Here is a 21,536-nt window from a genome sequence, read left to right as displayed (position 1 = left end):
TGCGGGTTAAAACGGACGGGTTCCTCGGGTTATTGGACTAAAAATATTTAAAGATCCATTTAAAATTTCTAACTTTTTCATAAAACTTCGGTACAGATTTTACATTATAAAATTTTCAAATTCAATAACACAATTTATGTCAATTATTTTTAATTGTACCCACATGCTGAATATTAAATACTATACAATTTATAAATATTAAATTATACAATAACTAATAATATTAATTGGCTAATACAAATCAAAAGCAAAAAAAAAATTAATGGGAATTAATTAATTTACAATTGAATTACTCATCAATATAGAACCAATGGAGACTCTTTTTCTTCAATCTAAAAAAATACATATAAATATAAGTTAAACAAAAAGAACAAGCTAAAGAACTTGTTTGCAGTAAAGAGCAGTTTCAAATGCAATGCTCAATCCTTTAATCCTATTTGCTTCCCATTACCTTAGCATTGCTACTTTACTCTTTATAGCTAACTTTTCCATCCTTAACAAGTGTTGGAGAACTATAATTAATACTAATATACCCCAAAATCTGAGATCCACATCTGCATAACAGCACCATACAATTCCAAAAGAACACAAAATCATCAGATTCAAAAGGCCTTAATATTATACAATTTAAAGGTTCACAGTGTAAGCGTAACCGCAATTTAAAACTATGATAAGATTGATTATCAAACAAGTTTTTATTCTCACCTCAGAAATTGGGAACTCAACAGCATGTTTTGTTGCTGGTTTGATAATAACCTCTGTAGCAGGGTCAGCCGTGGTGAATTCCTGTTCGCCTTCTCTGCTAAGTCCTCCATATTGAACTGGCACTTGCTCAGGAGCTATATATCTGTTCCAGTCAAATATTTATCAATTAAGAGCTTACTAAATAACAACATCAATAATGATATATTAATAAGGTATGTTCCCAAAGGATCCAAAATTTATCAGCAACTATAACTGCAGCCGCATCTAGGACTGGAATCTGAACTACAAAGTCGAGGTTTTCTAGGTCTCTGCAACCATAACGCAACTATAGTTGAGGCTACACCAACTGTATTTGATCAAACTCTAGCAATACCACCAGGGATTGAATTATGACTTAACTCCTTGGCATGAGTGGTGTTTGACATCAATTTTTCACAATATCAAGAATAGCAACGTAAAACTATTTTGTAGGCAATTTAAAACCTTGTTGGTTGGAATAAGTGGTATTTGACATAGTTTTCACAATATCAAGCATGGCAGCAAAAAACTACTTTATAGCCAGATTTATAACCTTATAGGGTGATAATAAAACCAATAACTTTCTTCTTATGGGCTAAAAAACATGACTCATATTTACGATGAAACACTAAAAAAAGGAGAAGGAAAGACTTACTTGAAAAGGGTATCAGAAGATTTGGAGGAGCCAGCAAATACAAATTTGCTCTTGGTCCTCTGTGTCAGGAAAGGACTAATCATCCTAGAAAAGGCAAGGTACCACCAAGGAACATTGATAAAAATCTACACAAACAGAAACAAACAAAAAAAGGCACCAAATTAAGCAACGATATTAGTCACTAAACATGAAAAACTCCAACATATTTAAAAAAATCAAGATAACTGTTAATAACCTGTTTGGCAACAAATTCGGGGTAGTTATCCTGAAGCAATTGAAGTGCCTGATTAGTAGCTTGTCTAAGCTCCTTCTTAACAAATCCAGGAGAATTTTTAAGATCATTAATTTGAACAATAGTAGCGATTCCAGATGGAGCAAAGTCGAGTTTTCTAACACTTTTCTCCAATGACTGAATCCTCCAACGGATAAACTTGTTTCTCTTCTCGTCGTCAGAGAAACTTTTTTGATACAATTCCTTGTTCTCAAACTCGCCAAAAACATTGTAGTAAACCGGATGACCTTCTTTGTCATAACCATTGGTGAAAACAACTTTGTCCCAATCAGTTCCAAGGCTTCGAAAATGAAATTCAAGCTTTGACAGAAATCAGGCATCGTAACATCATAAAGCTCTACGGATATTGTCAACATTCAAGATTCTCATTTTTGGTTTATAAGTTCTTGGAAGGTGGAACTTTGACTCAAATGCTAAACAATGACACAAAAGCCACTGCATTTGATTGGGAAAAGAGGGTGAATGTTGTTCGAGGCGTGGCTAATGCTTTGTCCTATATGCATCACGACTGCATACCTCCGATAGTTCATCGTGACATATCAAGCAAGAATGTTCTTTTGGATTCATCCTATGAAGCTCAACTTTCAGATTTTGGAACAGCCAAGTTTCTAAAGCCTGATTCAAGCAGCTGGACCACATTTGCAGGCACCTTTGGGTATGCAGCTCCAGGTTAGTTAGCCCCTTTTCCTCTGCGTAAGCAAAAGCCGTGTTTTATGAGTGTTAACTTTTAAGTTTTCTGAAGTAACTCTGATACTCTCAGCAGTAAGAGAAAAAGAAAAGTTTCATTTGATGAGTGACATATAAGAATAACAAACACTATTTGAAATGAGTATAAATGCTAAAAATACGTTGTATCACTTCCTAGAATTCTAGAAAATTGAAGTGAAGACCAAAAGAAACTACCTGCACACTCAAAAGTAAAAAAATGAACTACAATAGATTTGCAATTTTAAAACCATACAAGGGTGCAAATTTCCACATTTCACAAGCCTCTTCACTCATGGTTAAAGCTGTAACTATACTGTATGCTAGTAAAACCACAATGCATTTATCTTCTGTGAGAGAGTACAGAACTAGCATAGATAAAATTAATGTTATGATTATAATTTGAGATTTAAACTTCACGAATCACATGATGTTTAATGCAGCAATTTGTGACTGAATACAGACGAATCATGTGAAACTGAGAAAGCTTACTGACGCCCTTGATGATGGCCAAGTATTCAGTGCTCCAAAAGTTCAATCTTTGCAAGATGATTATTCATACGATGAGTATCGTCAGCTGACAATCGATCACCAACCATAAGTTTGTACTGTTCAAATTTTGCTTTTTCGCACTTCAATGCGGCGGTTTTAGAAGCCTGTAAATTTCCTGAACCAAAGTTACAATTTCATTAGATTTATACGTTCCTGGATCAAACTAATATGCAGAACATGATAGCGTGATGCATCATGAATTCTTGTTAATTGAAAAATAAAGAAAAGCAATGCAATCTGTATCTAAATGTTACAAAACACAGTCCATCATGTAGTATTTGTTCTTACCAGATAAATCAAGTAAATTAAACACCACTGGAAAATTTCCAATACTTCTAACCATAGTAATAGAAGCCCATACTTTTTCATGCTCCTCTCTTGAAGCTCTAATAATGCACACATTAGTGATTGGATTCACATACTTAACTGCACACAGATCCAAAAGTGAAAACTATCAAATACAAAAATTAGAATTTAACTCGATGACATTAGAACAAGAATTATCAGCAACAGGTTTGTTACTCACCCTGAAATGATCCTAGTGATGCCGCCAAACCACACTCCCCAAAATTCACCATGATGCTATCTTTTATAGCATTAGAGATATTAAACTGAGTAATTATAATAGAATCACCCGATGCTTGTTCTCTATTAGGATTCATAAAAACCTCCATCACCATGTACCTGTTTTTGAACACCATCGCTCTTTTTCTAGAACCCAAAAACAAAGTTTCAAACTATCACAGTAAAATCAAATCTGAAAAACCGAGAATACAAACTAAACCTAACCGATGCAAAATCCAGAAAATCAAAAGCAATTGCGCAAGTAAAGACGAAGAATACACTATTCTTCGAAACAACAAGAAAGAAACAAGAAAGAATAGAGAAAAGTCTAATTTAGAAAACTCCAAAACAATAAGAATACACTATTCTTCGAAACAACAAGAAAGAAAAAGTAAATCTTGAACAAGATGAGTGAATGAGAATCGTGTCTCTTTAGGATTATTGACTGGTTGTGAGTAATAAAACAATTTGAATATGGTGGTGGTGGGTAGTTTTGAAGGTTGGTGGTGGTGTGGGTTGAGGGGATGGATGAAGGTGTGTATCCGGCAGCGGCGGTGACTTGTTAGGGATTTGGATGGTAATGAAAATGAAAGAAGGAAAATGCACAGCAACTTTTAGAAACCTAATATGAAACGTTTTGTTATTACTAGTGGGCGGGTTAGGGTTCCTGCGGTTCACATTTCCTAACCCGGACCCGCCCATACCAAACCAAACCAACCCAAGTTTTTGACCCGCTAAACCGTCGGCCCAACTAAACCCGCCCAAAATCTTAATTTTTTTCGGTTTATTGCGGTTTGGGCTGGGTCACGGTTTTTTGTCCCGCCCTAGTTAGCACCATTCAAGGTTGAAATTAAAATATTATTATACTCTTATATCTCATGTCATGCACAATTATCAATTGGAGTATTTTAACAGAACTTTAAACAATTTCATTTTAAAAGAATAAAAATATAAAAAAACAAAAACAATTTCAGTTGGGAAGATTCAATTTGCGTTATACTTCTGATATCTCTATATAATTAGTATTAACTAAGTTGATTTAACAGAATTCTCAATAATTTCATTTCAAAAGAATAAAGAAACGAAAAAGTCACGTGATTCTTAGAATAAGAAATTACTATCAGTGAGATGTTAAATTGACCCCTATCCCTACCATAAAGTGTTTTCAATAAATTACAACTTTATCCCCACAAGAAGACCAGAGGTCAATCAGAAATGCTGTCTTCTTCTTGGGACATGTTTCCAAATTCTATCCATATTACTCTTGATGTCCCACACTATTTTCTTTTTTTGTCTTTTACTATCTTTTTTCAGATTTAGGTTTAAAATACTATAGTTATGAATAAACAACCTTGTGTTTATCACATTTAGTATTTACAGTACTGTGCTTCTTTTATTTGTTGAAACAGATTTTCAATTTTTTTTTTTTTTAATGCTAACTTGTGCCTTTGAGGCACAAGTTAAGAGATGAATATAGAAATAAATTTTTGAAAAATGTATATTGAATTTATTAGAAACTTATCATTAATAATTTTATTTATTTTTTCAAAATAAATTTTTTATTTGTAAATTTCTTAACATGTATCCTTAGGGCACACGTTAGCATTATCCTTTCTTTTTAATATAATATTTAAAATGTTGTCAGTTTTTATTTTATTTGTAGTATAGCTGATTTAATGAAAAAAAAAATGGCTAATAGATGTTTTCTAAATTTTGGCGACTGATCTTCATCATTTTTGTTAATTTCACATAGTATTTGATAAAATGCTTTAGAGATGAAAACTGAAAAATAATCTTCATATAATTCTTCGGAATTAATATTTATGTCATGTGGAACAATATCCCTTCTTATAAACTTTAAATAAAAGTCATCAACTCAAGCTAATAGTTGAAATGAAGTCAAATTCATAAATTTATTATCAACTTATTATAATTCAATTGTATATACTTTTTAATTTATTATTTTTTTCATAATTTACGTCACTAAAATGGCTAATATGTAATAAACAAATATATCAAATAAATCCCTTCTTCATATCTCATTACATTACACGTGACATGACATTGTTTCACTTGCCAAATATCCATTTTAATTTTAATTTCTCTCTTCTCTCTTTTCACACTTTTCCACACTTTACACAATTCTCTCTCTCTTTTTTCTCTCTTCTCTCTATTCCCCACAAACCCTAAAAGTATGGCCATCCCCCATTTCTACACCCTATCTACGACCACCACCACCTCCAATGAAAAAACCAAAGTCATATCTGTACTCCTCGTCTCATGACATTCCTAATGAACCGATTAGAATTTTGTTTCGAACAACCTCGTCGTCGACAACCGTTTCTTCATCTCTGACCGATTAGTTAAGAACGACCACCGCTTCTCCTCAACCACCATTTCCCCCTTCACCTTTTCCTTTTCCCTCCTTTCATTTCTCATTTGAAAACCCATTCCCCCCTCTCTCACTTATTTCACTTTTATATTTGCTTTAACTTTCTTGCTCACTTCTTTCACCTCCTTCCCAGTCTCTCTGGGTAAAGCATGAGCAACAAGGACACTGAAACAAGAACTTCATTCCCACTCCAACAAAATTCTTAGAAATGAAAGTCAAGATCTACACTGTTTTTATGGCCACATAAATGAAAGTTAAGATCTTGAATATTCTTTTTCATTATTCTTTACTTCAATTTTTATTTTTTTTATCTAATAGTTTGTTGCATTTTATGTGTTTGTGCTCTTGCTTCAAAGAGTTTCATGTTTTCGAACATGTATGCTTTCACTCTCTATCAATATATCAAGATTTGTATATTTGCAGAGAATAGCTCCGAAGATAGATTTGAAGATGTTTTAGGGATTGATATAACCAAGTTGAAGTTTTAGGCGTGAGTTTTATTTTATCGTTTTTTTATTCTTCATACTTATTTTCTTTAACTTTTGTTCATAAAATTGTTGAATGCTGAAGTTTCACCTTTTTGTTAACAATGCACCATATTTTCTCTTTTTGTTTTGATCTCACTGACTTTCCACTATAGATTATATTTGTATTTAGATGTAAATGAATAACTATTGAGGATAAAGCATTATTGTCATTAGAAAGAAAAAAGCAATGCAAACAGTTTTACCAGCTCATTCCCGGCTTATGTAGTTAGAATTACACCTAGTTTATGTGAATGAAGTACATTACGAAATACTACTTTATGAAAATCTGTCAACTCAACTTCTCTATTTATGCTATGATGAATTTGCTACAAGTGATGTCAACATCCCGGATTTATGGTCTATCTATGTAGATTATATTTAGCAAGGTGTTATGTGTTTTGCTTCAAACATGATATTTGCGCCTGCATAGATAATATGGAAGGCATTGATGTGCATCACCGACATTGAATCTCTTGTTGTTATTCTTTTTGGAAGTATGGAATCAAGATTAAAACGGGTAAGCTAATCACTTGTCAATATAATTTGTCTGTATTTTTCTGTGTGTCAGCATATCTATATACAGGCCCGACCCTGTGCAAATGCAGCAAGTGCTGCAGCACAGGGCCCCGAACTTTAGAAGGCCCCAAATTTTAAAATTTTAAAATTTTTTTATAAATATTAATAAAAATAAATAAAATATTATTAAAAAACTCTATAATTAAAAAAAAATATTATGATCAAAACTCAATACATACAAAATTCAAAATAATTATAATTAAATTTATTTTTAACTAATACATAATTGTATTTTGATATTTTATTTTTATTATTATTATTATATATTTTTTTAACATTTATAATTTTTTTTTAAAGTTGGGTCTATCTTTGAAATTAGAACGTGGCCTCCAAAATGATCAGACCGACCTTATCTATATATCATCATTTTATTTCAAAGTCTTAGTGTGTGTGTGTGTATATATATATATATATATATATATATATATATATATATATATATATATATATATATATATATTATATATATATATATATATATATATAATTTTATCTTTTTCCTCTCTTGTGCCGTAATGAGTTAAAATACTCAAAGCATTTTTTTTGTAGTAAGTTGTTGCAAGCTATGTGTGGTTGGCTTCAAAATTGTGAAATTTGGACTTTTTTTTTTATGGAATTGGACGTTTTATTTAATTTTCAATGTATCTATTTGTAGGTAGGAAATATATATTTAGTGCTTCCTGGATTTATTTATAAGTTTATGCTTTTATTTTGTTATGTGTGTGTCTTTAATATTGTTTTATTCAATGTGGGATTGATTTATTATTTTTGGTAGGATGCCGACATTGATAAAGTTACAAGAACCCCTCAAGTTCATGAACTACAAAATGGAAGAGAAAATCCAGATGGTACATATTAGGGTTTCATAGCTAATTACTTCCCAAAGTTTCTTGATAAGCCATTGTTTCATCCACCTCCAAATGACACCAACCTTGATGGAACATATATACTTCCTTTAGGCTATCAAATGGATGTTTATTTACTACACTATGTTTTAAAGGGATTTTTGTTGCATATTTTAGATTCTGATTCTAAATTCATGCTAACATTGATCCTAACTTCAGATCTCAAACCTTATTGGAACGTACCTCGTGGATCAAATAGTATGATTACATTCCGGGAGGCACTTCAGAATTAGAATCTACAATATGGTATAGAGATGGCCGTGATATTTACATAATATGCAATTTATCTTGGAATAATAGAAATGATAGGTTTAGCAACGCCAAATAGTACATAGACCATCATATTTCTATTTTTATAGTAGATATGCCCGATATGCTTTATTGGAGAAGAAATTATTCTCTGATCAGCTTCGGCAGTGACACATCTACTCTCAGATATGATATATACATAGAAGTTTGTGATGGAACAAAATTGTTTATATCTCTTGGATTTTGATGATAACCAAGTACTTAAAGAACAATTGGGTATACTAACATATGTTCAAGTATGCAGAATCATAAGATTAAAATTCAACTCTGAATTGACCCTGATAAAAGCACATGTAGAGAAGCTAAAAGACTTAGATTCAGAAGGATCAAAATTTGATGACTCTGAATGTGGTATCTCAACTTCTGAAGGATCAGAATCTGAACGTAGTATCTCATTTTCTGGTGACAACTTAGACTCTAAAGACCTCAGCTAAAGGTGCTTAGCTTTTGATTTGTACTCTGTCTCCATAGCAGACCAATCTTGTCAACACCAGACTTATGGTAAAAGTCAACTAGAGTTTCTTAGTGCAAGACTCAAGAAAAGTTGATGTGATCTCTTAAGTCTTCTCCAATATCTTGGTTGTTACCTAGTATGAGAAAGGCGCATTGGACAAATTCATTACATAATGGATGAAAATCTTAATCAAATTTGTCTTTCAACGTCTCTCTTGAAAATGTTGTTCAACATAGAAAACTTGTGCAAGTCACCTTCCAATGACTCTTTTTCTGCCTCTATAAAAGGAGTTGAAGATTTAAAGGAAGGACATACAACTACCCAACAACATACAAACAAATCTATTGAGCATAATTTTGAGCTAAAGTTTGTATCTGTTTATTGCACAAGCTCTTAAGATTTCTTATCTTTGTATATATTACAAATCTTAAGTTTTTAAGAATATTTGTGGTTGTTGTATCACTTCTATACCTCTGATTTACATAAAGTATAATTGTTATCTTTTCTACAAAACTATTTATTTAAAATAGAGAAAGTCTATTGCTAGTTTGCTTGAGCATTGAAACTCTCTTACTAGTTTGTTTGAGCAGTGGAAGCCTCTTGCCTGTGTGCTTGAGTAGAAGTATCTTACTGGATTGCTTGAGCAAAAGTCTCTTTCTAGTGTGATTGAGCAGTTGAAGTCTCTTGCTAGTTTTCTTGAGCAAACTGTAATCAGTTTGATTATTTCTGTGTGTTGCTTTGATTTTTTGCTTATGAATATTATTCATTCTGCTGCTATTAACTCTGATATTAGATTTTGAACTTGTTCAAATTATCAGTTAGTTTTTTAGAAGTGAAAAGAAATTAACATACATAATTCAATCCCCCTTCTTGTGTATTTTTCTCACCTTCAATTTAATCAATTATTATGATTTAGTTGAAATAAATATGTTGGTAATAGTTTATAATTTATATGCTTTGTGTTTTTTTAATAATAATGTAATGTAAATATTAGAAGAAAGATGAGTAAAATACATTGTCTCATTTAAAAAGTCTACACATTTTTTTGTTCATGTTTATTTTCTATGCAAGTTTATTAAGTACTTAAATCAAATTGTTCATTAAGGGAATATGGAAAACACAATACATATATCAACACTACACTAATATATAAATATAAGTATAATGATGATACTTAAATAACCGAAACAACATCAGATTAACAAAGTATAATTTTGAATTAGTGGGTTTTTAGTTTATCTTTGTTGGAATTAAATCCAAAATTTTGAGTAATTCCGAGTCAATCTTAATGAACAAGATTAAATCAACCGATCGAATTTTATCTTGTTCTTCACTCTTCACTCGAGTGAATCAACCAACCTTGGTTGCAAGATTGTATCGCTGCACAATGATGATGAAAACAAGAAAAGAAAATTGAATTGGGGAAAGAAAATGGTTTGGGTTTATCGAGAGAGGGAAGAAGATGAATTGATTCTGCAGAGTAACTCTTTGCTCTCAAACTGAGATTTATTCAACTTGTGGAACTACACTTTTGTTGTGTTATACAATCAATAAGGGTTACTCCCTATTTATAGATTTTGGGTTTGCTTGCTCTTCAAGTAAACCCCAAAATACATGATGCTGCTAACATTATAAAATTGGGCCTTAGTAAAAATCCATGTTGAGGCTAACTCCTTGACAATTCGACAACTAGGTGTTTAAAAACAACATGCTTCGACACCATGAATTAAAATTCAATACACCACCTAATTCATTGTGTCTAAGCTAACTACATTCATCATGGATCTTAACTTCTTGAATACCTCGACCTGCACTCCTTTTGTCATGATGTCTCCAATTTGATTATCTGTTCTGCAATGTTCCAAGTTCAGCTTTGCTTCTTCTACTTGCTCTCGAAGATGATGGAACCTCGTTTCGATGTGCTTGCTTCTCCCATACGCTATTAGATTCTTCGCCAAATTGATAGCGAACATGTTGTCGATCTTCATGGTAATTGCTCCATAATTCTTCCCTGCAATCTCTTTGACCAAATTCATCATCCAAGTTGCTTGACATGCATACAGACAAGCAACTATATACTCTGCTTCACATGATGGCAGTGCCACTACTGGTTACTTTCTTGAATATCAAGCAACTGGTGCACCATTTAACATAAATACATAGCCAACTGTGGATTTTCTATCCTTAGCATCACTACACCAACTTGAGTCGGTGTAGCCCGCCAACTTGCATTCTTTTCCTTCATCACTTGCAGGAAATAAAATGGAATAGTTGAGAGTTCCTTTCAGATACCTTAGTAATCTCTTCGTTACTGCTAGGTGTGATACCTTTGGCTTCTGCATGAATCTACTCATTATACCTAGAATGTATTCTAGATTAGGCCTTGTGTGACAAAGGTATCAAAGTGATCCAAGAGTCTTCTGTACTGCGTTGGATCGACATCATCTTCATCTGTGTATTTCAATAGTTGCAATCTGGGCTCAGTTGGAGTCGAAGTTGGGTTGCAATCTTATATCTCAAATCTTTTGAGTATTTCACCTGCATAACTTCTTTGGTGCATCATCAAACCTCTACCACTCTTGTAAAATTCAATGCCAAGGAAATATGAGAGATTTTCCAAGTTTGACATTTCAAACTCCTCACTTAGGTCATGTTTGAAATATTCAATCTCCTTCTTGTAACTTCCTATTATCAACAAGTCATCGACATAGAGACATAGTATAAGCAATTTGCTTCTTCATACATATACTTCATGCTCAGTTGTGCACTTCAGAAATTCCTTCTCCCTTAAGAAGTTATCTATCTTCTTGTTCCAAGCTCTTGGAGCTTGTTTAAGACCATACAGATATACCTTGCTTTCTTCACCATGTTTCACAAACCCAACTAGTTGTGCAACATAAACTTATTCATCCAAGGGGCCATCCAGGAATGCATATTTCACATCCATCTGACATATGTGCCATTTGTTCATGTTTTCTAAAACAAAAACCAATCTGATTATTTTGATCCTAGCAACAGGTGCAAAAACTTCGTCGAAGTCGATTCCTTCCTTCTGAAGAAATCCTTCCGCCACAAGTCTTTCCTTGTGTCGAGTTACCTCACCTTTGGGATTCAATTTCACCTTGTATACCTACTTCACATCAATTGCCTTCTTGTCTTGAGGCAATTCGACAAGTGACCAAATGTTGTTGACTTCGATGGACTTCAGTTCCTCATTCATTTTTTTCACCCACTTCGAATCCTTCATTGCCTCAGCTGCATTTATTGGTTCGACATCTGCATAGTGTACCAACTCACCTTCATCGTCGAGCACATCATCTGATATAATCACATATTCTTGCAACCTTGCAGGCATGTGTCTTGTTCTTTGAGGTATGCTTGTGCTCGCTTGACCTCTGACTTCTTCTAGTTGAACTTCACTTTCGACTTCAATTATTGGTTCTTCACATAAGATTCTCACTGAATCCTTATTGACATTTTCAGTTCAATCCTATTCCTTAAGCTCATTTATGATAATGTGTTGATCAATACTTGCCTGTTCATTGGGTCGAACAACTTGTAACCTCCACTCGAACGATATCTTATTAGGATCATCTGACTCGACTTGTCATCAAGTTTTCTTCTCAACTGATCTAGCACATGTATATATGCTATAGGTCCAAATACCTTCAGATGACTTATGCTAGGCTTGACACTAGACCAACATTCTTCTGACATTATTCCTTCTAGCTTCTTCGTCGGACATCTGTTAAAAATGTCAAGACGATAGGCCTAGATCTAGAGGGGGTGAATAAATCCCAAGTTAAAAATTTATTCGAAAAATTGATTTAGAAAAATTGATTTAGAAAAATTGATTTAGAGAGAGAGAGAGAGAGAGAGTACACAAGGATTTGTTTAGGCAGTTCCCCAATCGACCTCACTATGGGTACGTCTTCCCTCAATTCGAACATGAATTGGGATATTATTATAATAATTCTTACTTTGCAAATATATGTATACAAGAGATGAGAAATCAAATCCCATAAACCCTAAGTTTATTCTTGACTCTAGGACCTCGAAAAACCTTGATCAAATCCCACTTCAATTCACTTGTGGTTGCTACTTCCTTGCACTATCTTCTTGTCTCAAGGATTTCACCCAGATGAATTACTCCCAAGTGCATACTTGTTGAACACAAGATTTGTCAACACGATCCACAGTTTCACGCTACTCCCTTGCACGACACAACCTAGTCCCAAGGCTTTCAGTCGATTGAATCCAAATGGCACAATCTTGTCCAAAACCATCAAACCCCAAAGATCTTGAAGGAAAACCCCAACTCATTTTTCTTATTTGAATACCTAAAAGATCTCAACCCAATATTCTTGGTACAACAAACCTAATTGGACGTTATCATTCCTAATATAGATAACATCCAATCAAAAAATGATTATGTGTAGTTTGATTGTGTGTATGCATAGATTGAATTGAAGATGATGAAATGCTTTAAAATCTTGGATTCATGTAGGTTTTACTCACTCTAGAAACGTTACTAGAGAATGATGCATGTATGAAGTATTTATATGTATGGGTGATTTAGGGCAAAAAGGAATGCAAAGGATTTGAAAAAATATGAATTTTTGAAAAATTACATCAGATAGGTCGATCTATAAAAGTTATGCGTCGATCTATTGGATGCATAGGTCGACCTGTCTAAAATCATGTGTCGACCTATGATTGTTATGCACTACCTATCTGTCGACCCGAAGACTCGGCACATGAGACAGAAGCTACATACTTTAATACTGTAGCATACGTGTAAATCTATAGAATGCATGTGTCGACCTATAGCCAGGAAAAGGTTTCCATAGGTCGACCTATAATTGTATGTGTCGACCTGTAATGCAATTTTTTTCCACAAAAATTGATTTTTCATGCAAGTTTGATGCATGAGACCTTTTCCAAGTTGTTTCCAAATACTATTATGCTTCCTAATGCTAAGATGCATATAGAGAATCATAGGATATCGTCCAATATACATTGAGGCTAAAGTATCCTAGTTTTGACATCATACAAACATATCTAATGGAAGTTGCACTCACATACTCCCCCTTTTTTATGATGGCAAAACTTGAGACAATGGATTTGCAATGAAAAAAAACTCCCCCTGAATATATGCATCCCAAATTCATGTTGCTTCTCCCCCTTTGACAACCTCAAAAAGAAACAAATAAATCCATGAGAAGAATCTTAAATCATACATAAACCAATGTAAAACATAAAGACGATTTGCAAAGATAGGAGCATCAATATGATAAAACTCGCATAGAATGATTTACATATTGAAAAAGAATTCCTAAACATAAGTAAAAGACAATAATGCAACAATAGAACATAATTGTCACAACTTATGTCAAATGTCATAACACAAACATGAAAATGAAGGATACAAAGTAAAGAAAACTCTTGAGTTGCTACAACCGGAAAAATCGGAATCGGTGTAACCAACTAAGCTATAATCACTACCTTTGAAATACCAAAGCCCATAATTCTAAGTACCATGAAGGTACCTAAAAATGCGTTTGACGAATTTGAGATGGGATTCCTTAGGAGCCGATTGATATCGGGCACACATACATACATTAAACATGATATCTAGCCTAGATGCAGTAAGATATATAAGAGAAACGATCATACCTTGATATTTATTCACTTCCACATCCTTACCATTTTCGTCCCTTTCCAAGTTACCGTTTGTAGCCATCAGAGTGTCAATCGACTCTGCATCAACCATGTTAAATTTCTTTAGCAAGTCCCCGCAATACTTGGTTTGACAAACAAATGTGCCTTCATTAAGTTGTTTGATTTGAAGACCTAAGAAGTAATTTAACTCTCCCATGAGGCTCATTTCAAACTCTCCATGCATTAGCTTAGAAAACTCTTTGACAAGTTGCATATTAGTAGATCCAAAAATAATGTCATCAACATATACTTGAACAAGAAGAGTATCATTTCCATGGCGCTTAATAAAAAGAGCAGTGATAACCTTTCCCCTTAAGTACCCTTGATTAATCAAAAACTTGCTTAGTCGCTCATACCAAGCTCGAGGTGCTTGTTTGAGACCATACAAATCACATTTTAATTTGAAAACATGAATGGGATACTCGTGATTTTCAAAGCCGGGAGGTTGAGCAACACATACCTCTTAATTAATGTAACCATTTAGAAACACACTTTTCACGTCCATTTGAAATAATTTGAAATTCTTAGAGAAAACAAAAGTAATAAGAAGGCGTATGTCCTCAGGTCGGGCGACCAGAGCATAAGTCTCCTCATAGTCAATACCCTCCTCTTTGTTATACCCTGAGTGACTAACCAGACCTTATTTCGGGTTATCACTCCATCTTCGTCAAGCTTGTTTATAAAACACCATCTTGTGCCTATTACTTGATGATGTTTTGGATGCGGGACAAGGTCCTAAACGTCATTCCTTTTAAACTGGTTTAGCTCATCTTGCATTTCCATGAGCCAATGCTCATCAAGTAATGCATATTTAGCATTTTTAGGCTCAACCTGTAACACAAAAGCGAAGTGATAACAAAAGTTACTTATCTTAGAGCGTGTTGTCACACCTCTTATTATATCTCCAAGAATATTATCAATAGGGTGATCTTTGGATGTTCTCCAAGTCAAAGGAAGGTCATCCACCGAAGTCGGACTCTCCTCCATTTCCTCTTCATGGTCATCATCTTCTACTTTCTCATTTTCATCCGTTTAAGTTTGATCAATCCCTTCATCGACTTCATTGAGAATGTCATGCAAAGACACACCTATATCATAAAAATACATACCTTTCCCAATATTTTTTGGAAAATACTCATCAAAAGAAACATGAACAGACTCCTCAATAATAAGTAGCCTCTTGTTATAGACCATATATGCCTTACTAGATTGTGAGTATCCGAGGAAGATACCCTCATCAGCTTTAGCATCGAATTTACCTAGACCTTCCTTTCCATTGTTCAAAATAAAACATTTACTTCCAAAGACATGAAGGTGAGAAACATTAGATTTTCTACCTCTAAGTAATTCATAGGGATTTTTGTTTAGAATATGACATGTCAAAATCCTATTCAAAACATAACACGCCATGCTAATATCATCGATTCAGAAGTACTTTGGTAAATTACCTTCATTAAGCATCATCCTCTCTAACTCCTCTAAAACTCAGTTTTTACGCTCCACAACCCCATTTTGTTGTGGAGTTATAGGAGTCGAGAAGTTATGATCAATACCATGTTTTTCACAATACTTTTAAAAGAGAATATTTTCAAACTCTCATCCATGATCACTTCATATGGAAATAATTTTTAAGTTCATTTTATTTTGGAACAATCTAGCAAATTGTTTGAAAGTCGGGTAGGTCTCATTTTTACTAGACAAAAATATAACCCAATAAAATCTAGAATAATCATCAACTATAGCAAAGCCATAATATTTTTCACCTAAGCTTTTGGTCCTAGAAGGACCAAAAAGGTCAATATGAATAAGTTCAAGAGGTCTAGATGTTGAAACAACATTTTTCGATTTAAAAGAGATCTTTGTTTGCTTCCCCATTTGACATCCTTCACATAGGTGGTCTTTTGTGAACTTCATTTTAGGAAGACCAATTACTAGATCTTTTAAGGTTACTTTGTTTAGTAAGTCAAATTTAATATGAGCTAAATGCCTATGCAACAACCAAGAGTTTTCACTCATGGTAGCAAGGCACTTAGTACCAACCAAGGACATATCATCTAAATTTAGCATATAAGTATTATTTACTCTTAAGCCCTTAAACAAACAATCCTTATTTTCATTATGCTCAAATAAACAACAAGTATTAGTGAAAGTAACTTTAAAACCCTTGTCACAAAGTTGGCTAATGCTAAGAAGTTTGTCTTTTAGATCATCAACAAGCATTACATCAGAGATAGTAGTAAATGAGGGATTACCTACACTACCTTTTCCAAGAATAGCTCCTTTGTTGTTATCTCCATAAGTGACAAACCCCTTTTTCTTTTCCACAAAGTCAATGAAAAGTGATATGTCACCCGTCATATGCCTTTAACATTCACTATCAAGATACCACATCTTTTATGTAGATTCAAGATATTCAACCTGTAGATTTAAATAAAGGAAATAGGTACCCAATTTTTATTAGGTCCTTGGAAGTGAGTGAAATAAAGGTTGCATTTAGGAAACCATTGAGAGGCTCTTTTAGGAACTAACATCTTCCTAAATTTATACTTTTCAATAGTACGACCCTTTTAGCAACAATAATGACAAGATATATTATGATGAAATATGCTTTTACCATTCGAATCCTTTTTGAAATTTTTATGCTTTTGGTATGGATGATTCAAATACCTTTCATACTTAGAAGAATCAATAGCAAATGCACTCTTAAGTTATAATGTATTATCTAATTTGACTCGAAAGGAATTTATTTCTTCTTGCCAATAATGACAAGATTCACAACCAATTTTAGAATTTTTTTCATCCTCAATCTTGTCCTTTGGAACATCTAGCATGGATAGCTTAATTGCTTCTAACTTCCTTTCAGACTCTAAGACCTTAGCTTCTAGTTGCAAAAATATATTTTCATGTGAAGCTAATTTCTTAAAAGCATTTAATGCTTCTCTAAGAAGATTATCAAAAATGCCTTGTAATTGAGAACAAGATAAATCACTAGTAAGCTCAAATTTAGAAGGACTTACTTCTTTCTTCTTCCTTCCATTAGCCATAAGATAAATCCGGGCCGATTCTACACTTGAAGTGGAGCTTTCATGCTTAAGGAATCACTTGTACTTTCACAAGCTACATAAGCTCTTCTAGATTTACTAGACTTCTTCGGATGCCCCCTTTCTTCGTCTTTCTTAATCATGAGACGATATATAGTGACCAGTTTCACCGCAATTATAACAAGATCTTCTAAATTTACCTTTTTTATTCTCACCATATTTTGAAGACTTAGACTCCTTCCTAAAGTTGGCTAAGTTTCCTTCGGAGTGTTTAACTTTATTCTTCCGAATATACCTTTGGTATCTCTTGAAAAATATCCCAACATCATCATCATCAGAGTTTTTATCATCCCTTTCTTCACACTCACTAGGCTCATTCTTTGAGGACTTGAAACTATAAGTCTTTAGAGCAATGAACTTCTTCACCTCATCCTTGTCTTTACCTTTCTCTTTTTTATCATCTTTTCATACTCTTTTTCATTTTTTTCCAAGCAAGTGAGTTCTTGCTCATGTTCTTCCAATTTACCAAACAAAGTAGTAAGATCAAGTGCTTTAATATCATTCGCCTCTTTGATAGCGGTGACCTTGGATTACCATTCCCTTTTAATACATCTTAACACCTTATTAGTAGCAATAGTATTGGATATAGGATTACCTAGAGCATTCAATCTATCAATGAGATGCGTGAGTCTCTTTTGCATGTCGGCAATGGTTTCACCATGCTTCATATGAAAGAGTTTAAACTCTTGATTTAATGTGCTGATTCTAACTTGTGTGACTTCATTACCTCCCTCATGAGAAACTTCTAATGCGTCCCACATAGATTTAGTGGTTTCACAATGAGAAACACAATAATACTCACCAACACCTAAAGCGGATATGAGAATATTTTGTGTTTTCCAATCATGTCACCACAACTTTCTATAATTATCATTCCATTGACCTTCCGATTTTGGTACGATGACGCCTTCACCATTGGTCAATGAAATTTTGTTAGGACCATTGATGATGACATCCCATACACCCTTATCAACAAAGTTGATATAAATACGCATACAAGCTTTCCAATAGACATAATTTTCACTGGTGAAAATATGTGCTATATTATACACCCCTTTAGGTTCGGTATCCATTATCTAATAAGCAAATCTTAAGACCGAAAAAAATCGGATCTCATAATACCACTTGTTAGACAATAGGCCTAGATCGAGAGAGGGGGGGTGAATAAATCCCAAGTTAAAAATTTATTCTAAATTTTGATTTAGAAAAATTTATGACGCAAGCAAGTTTCAAATATTTCCTGGATAAAAAATCGTCTAATCGAACCTACTATTGAATAGCCTGAATATGCGTAAAGGTGTTAATGATATGATAATAATCCACAAGTTGATTAATAAAACTTTAAATAACTAATTGAATACTCTACTATAGTAAAGGTTTATCTCCAATGTTAACAACACACAAAAAACTAGTCGAAACAATTTGTCGAACACTTTGCGTGCGATCAACAAAGTTTAGATGTTTGTATAATGTTTGTAATTCTTAGAAATCCAATCATTACCAAATGGTATATGATTACTACAACAACACAAATTTCAAAAATGATTAAAAAATTATTATTCAAACAATGTTGATCAAGAGATCAAAGTAATCAATAATTTGTGAATCGAAAAATTATATATATATATATATATATATATATATATATATATATATATATATATATATATATATATATATAGAGAGAGAGAGAGAGAGAGAGAGAGAGAGTACACAAGGATTTGTTTATACAGTTCCTCAATCGACCTCGCTATGGGCATGTCTGTCCTCAATTTGAACATGAATTGAGATATTATTATAATAAATCTTACTTTGAAAATGTATGTATACAAGAGATGAGAAATCAAATCCCATAAACCCTAAGTTTGTTCTTGACTCTAGCACCTCCAAAAACCTTGATCAAAGATTGATCATGACACTAACAATGCCGCTTCAATTCACCTGTTATTGCTACTTCCTTGCAAGACCTCCATGTCTCAAGGCTTTCACCCGGCTGAATTAATCCTAAGCACACACTTGTTGAACTCAAGATTTGTCAACACGATCCATCGTTTCACGCTACTCCCTTGCACAACACACCTAGTCCCAAGGCTTTCACTCGATCGGATCCGAATTGCAGAATCTTGTCCAAAACCTTCAAACTCTAAAGATCTTGAGGAAAACCCCGACTCAGTTTTCTTATTTGAATCCCTCAAAGATCTTAACCCAATATTCTCGGTACAACAAACCTAATTGGGTGTTATCAGTCCTAATATAGATGACACCCATTAAAAAATGATTATGTGTAGTTTGATTATTTGTATGCATAAATTGAATTGAAGATGAAGAGATGCTTTAAAATCCTGGATTCGTGTAGGTTTTACTCACTCTAGAAACCTTACTAGAGAATGATGCATGTATGGAGTATTTATATGCATGGGTGATTTAGAGAAAAAAAGAATGCAAAAGACTTGAAAAAAATATGATTTTTTGAAAAATTAAATCAGATAGGCCGACCTATAAAAGTTATATGTCGACCTGTTGGATGCATAGATCGACCTATCTAAAGTCATGTGTAGACCTATGGCTGTTATGTGCTGCCTATGAGTCGACCTGAAGACTCGGCACATGAGACAGGAGATACATGCTTTAATACTGCATCATACGTGTTGACCTATAGAATGCATGTGTCGACCTATAGCCAAGAAATGTTTTCCATAGGTTGACCTGTAATTGCATGTGTTGGCCTGTAATGTATTTTTTTCACAAAAGTTGAATTTTCATGCATGTTTGATGCATGAGACCTTTTTCAAGTTGTTTCCAAATACTATTATGCTTCGTAATGCTAAGGTGCATATAGAGAATAAGAGGATACCGTCTAATATAAATTAACTCTAAAGTATCCTAGTTTTGATATCATACAAAACACATCTAACTAAAGTTGCACTCACACAAAATATATGTAACTGTCGACATTGCTTCTCCCCATAATTGTTTGGATATATGCTTTCCTTTCAACATACTTCTAATCATGTTCATGATGGTCATATTCTTCTTTTATGCTGTGGAGTGTAAGGTGGCACCACCTCATGCACAATCCCTTCTTTCTCACATAACTTGTCGAAGTCCTTTAACACGTAGTCTCCACCACCATCATTCCTCAAAATCTTGAGCTTTCGACCACTTTGTCTTTCAACCATAGATTTAAATTAGAAAATACCGTGATCACTTCACTTTTCTTCTTGATCAGGTAAGTCCACAGTTTTAGACTAAAATCATCTATGAATATGACAAAGTATCTGTTACCTCCAATCAAATCCACCTGGATAGGACCACACACATCAGAGTATATGACTTCAAGAATTGCCTTCAACTTGCTTCCTGCATCCTTGCTGAAGCTATTCTTGTGTTGCTTCGCCTGCACACATTCTTCATACACTTCCTTTGGAATGTCGATTTCTGGTAACCCTGAAACCATATTCCTTCTCTTTAGATCTCTGATGTCTTTGAAATTGAAATGGACAAGTCTATGGTGCCATATCCATTCATCCTTGCTAGCTGTAATTGTAAGGAAACTGTGCTACATCACATTAACTTCAATCATGAAGGTTCTATTATGAGACATAGGTGCCTTCAAGATTAACCTTCCACCTGAGTCGAGAACTCTCACCATCTTGTCTTTGATCAACACTTTGTAGTTCTTTTCGACCAACTGCCCTATATTGAGCAAACTACTTTTCATGCCTGGTATATACAATACATTGGAAATTATTGACCTTTTTGCCATCTTTCCTTATAATCAGAACATCACCAATATCTTTAGCTACTAGAGTATATTCATTTGCAAATTTTACCATATTCTTTATTGAGGGTTTCATGTTGACAAACTAACCTTTCCTACCAATCATGTGAGATGAGCATCCTGAGTCCAAGTATCATTGGTCCTGGATTTTTTCTTCATCTCTTGTTGTGACCATCAACAACATCTCTTATTCTTCATGCTTTGTGAACTTTACATAAGTTTCTTGATTCTTTTGTTTTCAGGATAATCACTTGAGTAGTGACAATACTTCTGACAGTT

At 33.6% G+C, this 21,536-nt stretch overlaps 2 protein-coding genes across 4 annotated transcripts; both read right to left on the bottom strand.

The window, feature by feature from the left end:
- Positions 1-289: 289 nt before the first annotated feature.
- Positions 290-2,750, bottom strand: LOC127108694 (patellin-5). Its single transcript, XM_051046019.1, has 7 exons — positions 2,657-2,750; positions 2,519-2,573; positions 1,614-1,950; positions 1,379-1,503; positions 654-847; positions 452-554; positions 290-332 (listed from the first exon to the last, which is right to left on the bottom strand). The coding sequence occupies exons 1-7, from the start codon at positions 2,748-2,750 to the stop codon at positions 290-292; spliced, it is 951 nt and encodes a 316-aa protein (XP_050901976.1).
- Positions 1,981-4,171, bottom strand: LOC127138584 (probable ribonuclease P/MRP protein subunit POP5). 3 transcript variants are annotated; one of them, XM_051065081.1, is made up of 4 exons: positions 3,454-4,170; positions 3,216-3,353; positions 2,872-3,042; positions 1,981-2,359 (listed from the first exon to the last, which is right to left on the bottom strand). In XM_051065081.1, exons 1-3 carry the CDS (start codon positions 3,626-3,628, stop codon positions 2,894-2,896), a joined length of 462 nt encoding a protein of 153 aa, XP_050921038.1. In that variant the 5' UTR covers positions 3,629-4,170; the 3' UTR covers positions 1,981-2,359; positions 2,872-2,893. The 3 variants fall into 3 exon arrangements, with proteins under 3 accessions (XP_050921038.1, XP_050921024.1, XP_050921029.1); XM_051065067.1 differs by having other exon boundaries at positions 2,868-3,042; positions 3,454-4,162; XM_051065072.1 differs by lacking the exon at positions 1,981-2,359 and having other exon boundaries at positions 2,554-3,042; positions 3,454-4,171.
- Between the last annotated feature and the right edge of the window lie 17,365 nt (positions 4,172-21,536).

The sequence above is a fragment of the Lathyrus oleraceus genome, chromosome 1 (genome assembly GCF_024323335.1).
Source record: "Lathyrus oleraceus cultivar Zhongwan6 chromosome 1, CAAS_Psat_ZW6_1.0, whole genome shotgun sequence".
NCBI lineage: Eukaryota > Viridiplantae > Streptophyta > Magnoliopsida > Fabales > Fabaceae > Lathyrus > Lathyrus oleraceus.
This window is presented reverse-complemented; position numbering and strand designations above follow the sequence as displayed.

Coding starts and splice junctions, on each gene's coding strand:
- LOC127108694 (XM_051046019.1), bottom strand. CDS start 2,750: ATGCTAGTTCTGTACTCTCTCACAGAAGATAAATGCATTGTGGTTTTA. Junction 1,951..2,518: donor ATTCTAGGAAGTGATACAAC/GTATTTTTAGCA, acceptor TCATTTTCGAAG/CCTTGGAACTGATTGGGACA. Junction 555..653: donor TATCATAGTTTTAAATTGCG/GTTACGCTTACA, acceptor GCTGTTATGCAG/ATGTGGATCTCAGATTTTGG.
- LOC127138584 (XM_051065072.1), bottom strand. CDS start 3,628: ATGGTGTTCAAAAACAGGTACATGGTGATGGAGGTTTTTATGAATCCT. Junction 3,354..3,453: donor ATCACTAGGATCATTTCAGG/GTGAGTAACAAA, acceptor ATCTGTGTGCAG/TTAAGTATGTGAATCCAATC. Junction 3,043..3,215: donor TAATTTACTTGATTTATCTG/GTAAGAACAAAT, acceptor ACTTTGGTTCAG/GAAATTTACAGGCTTCTAAA.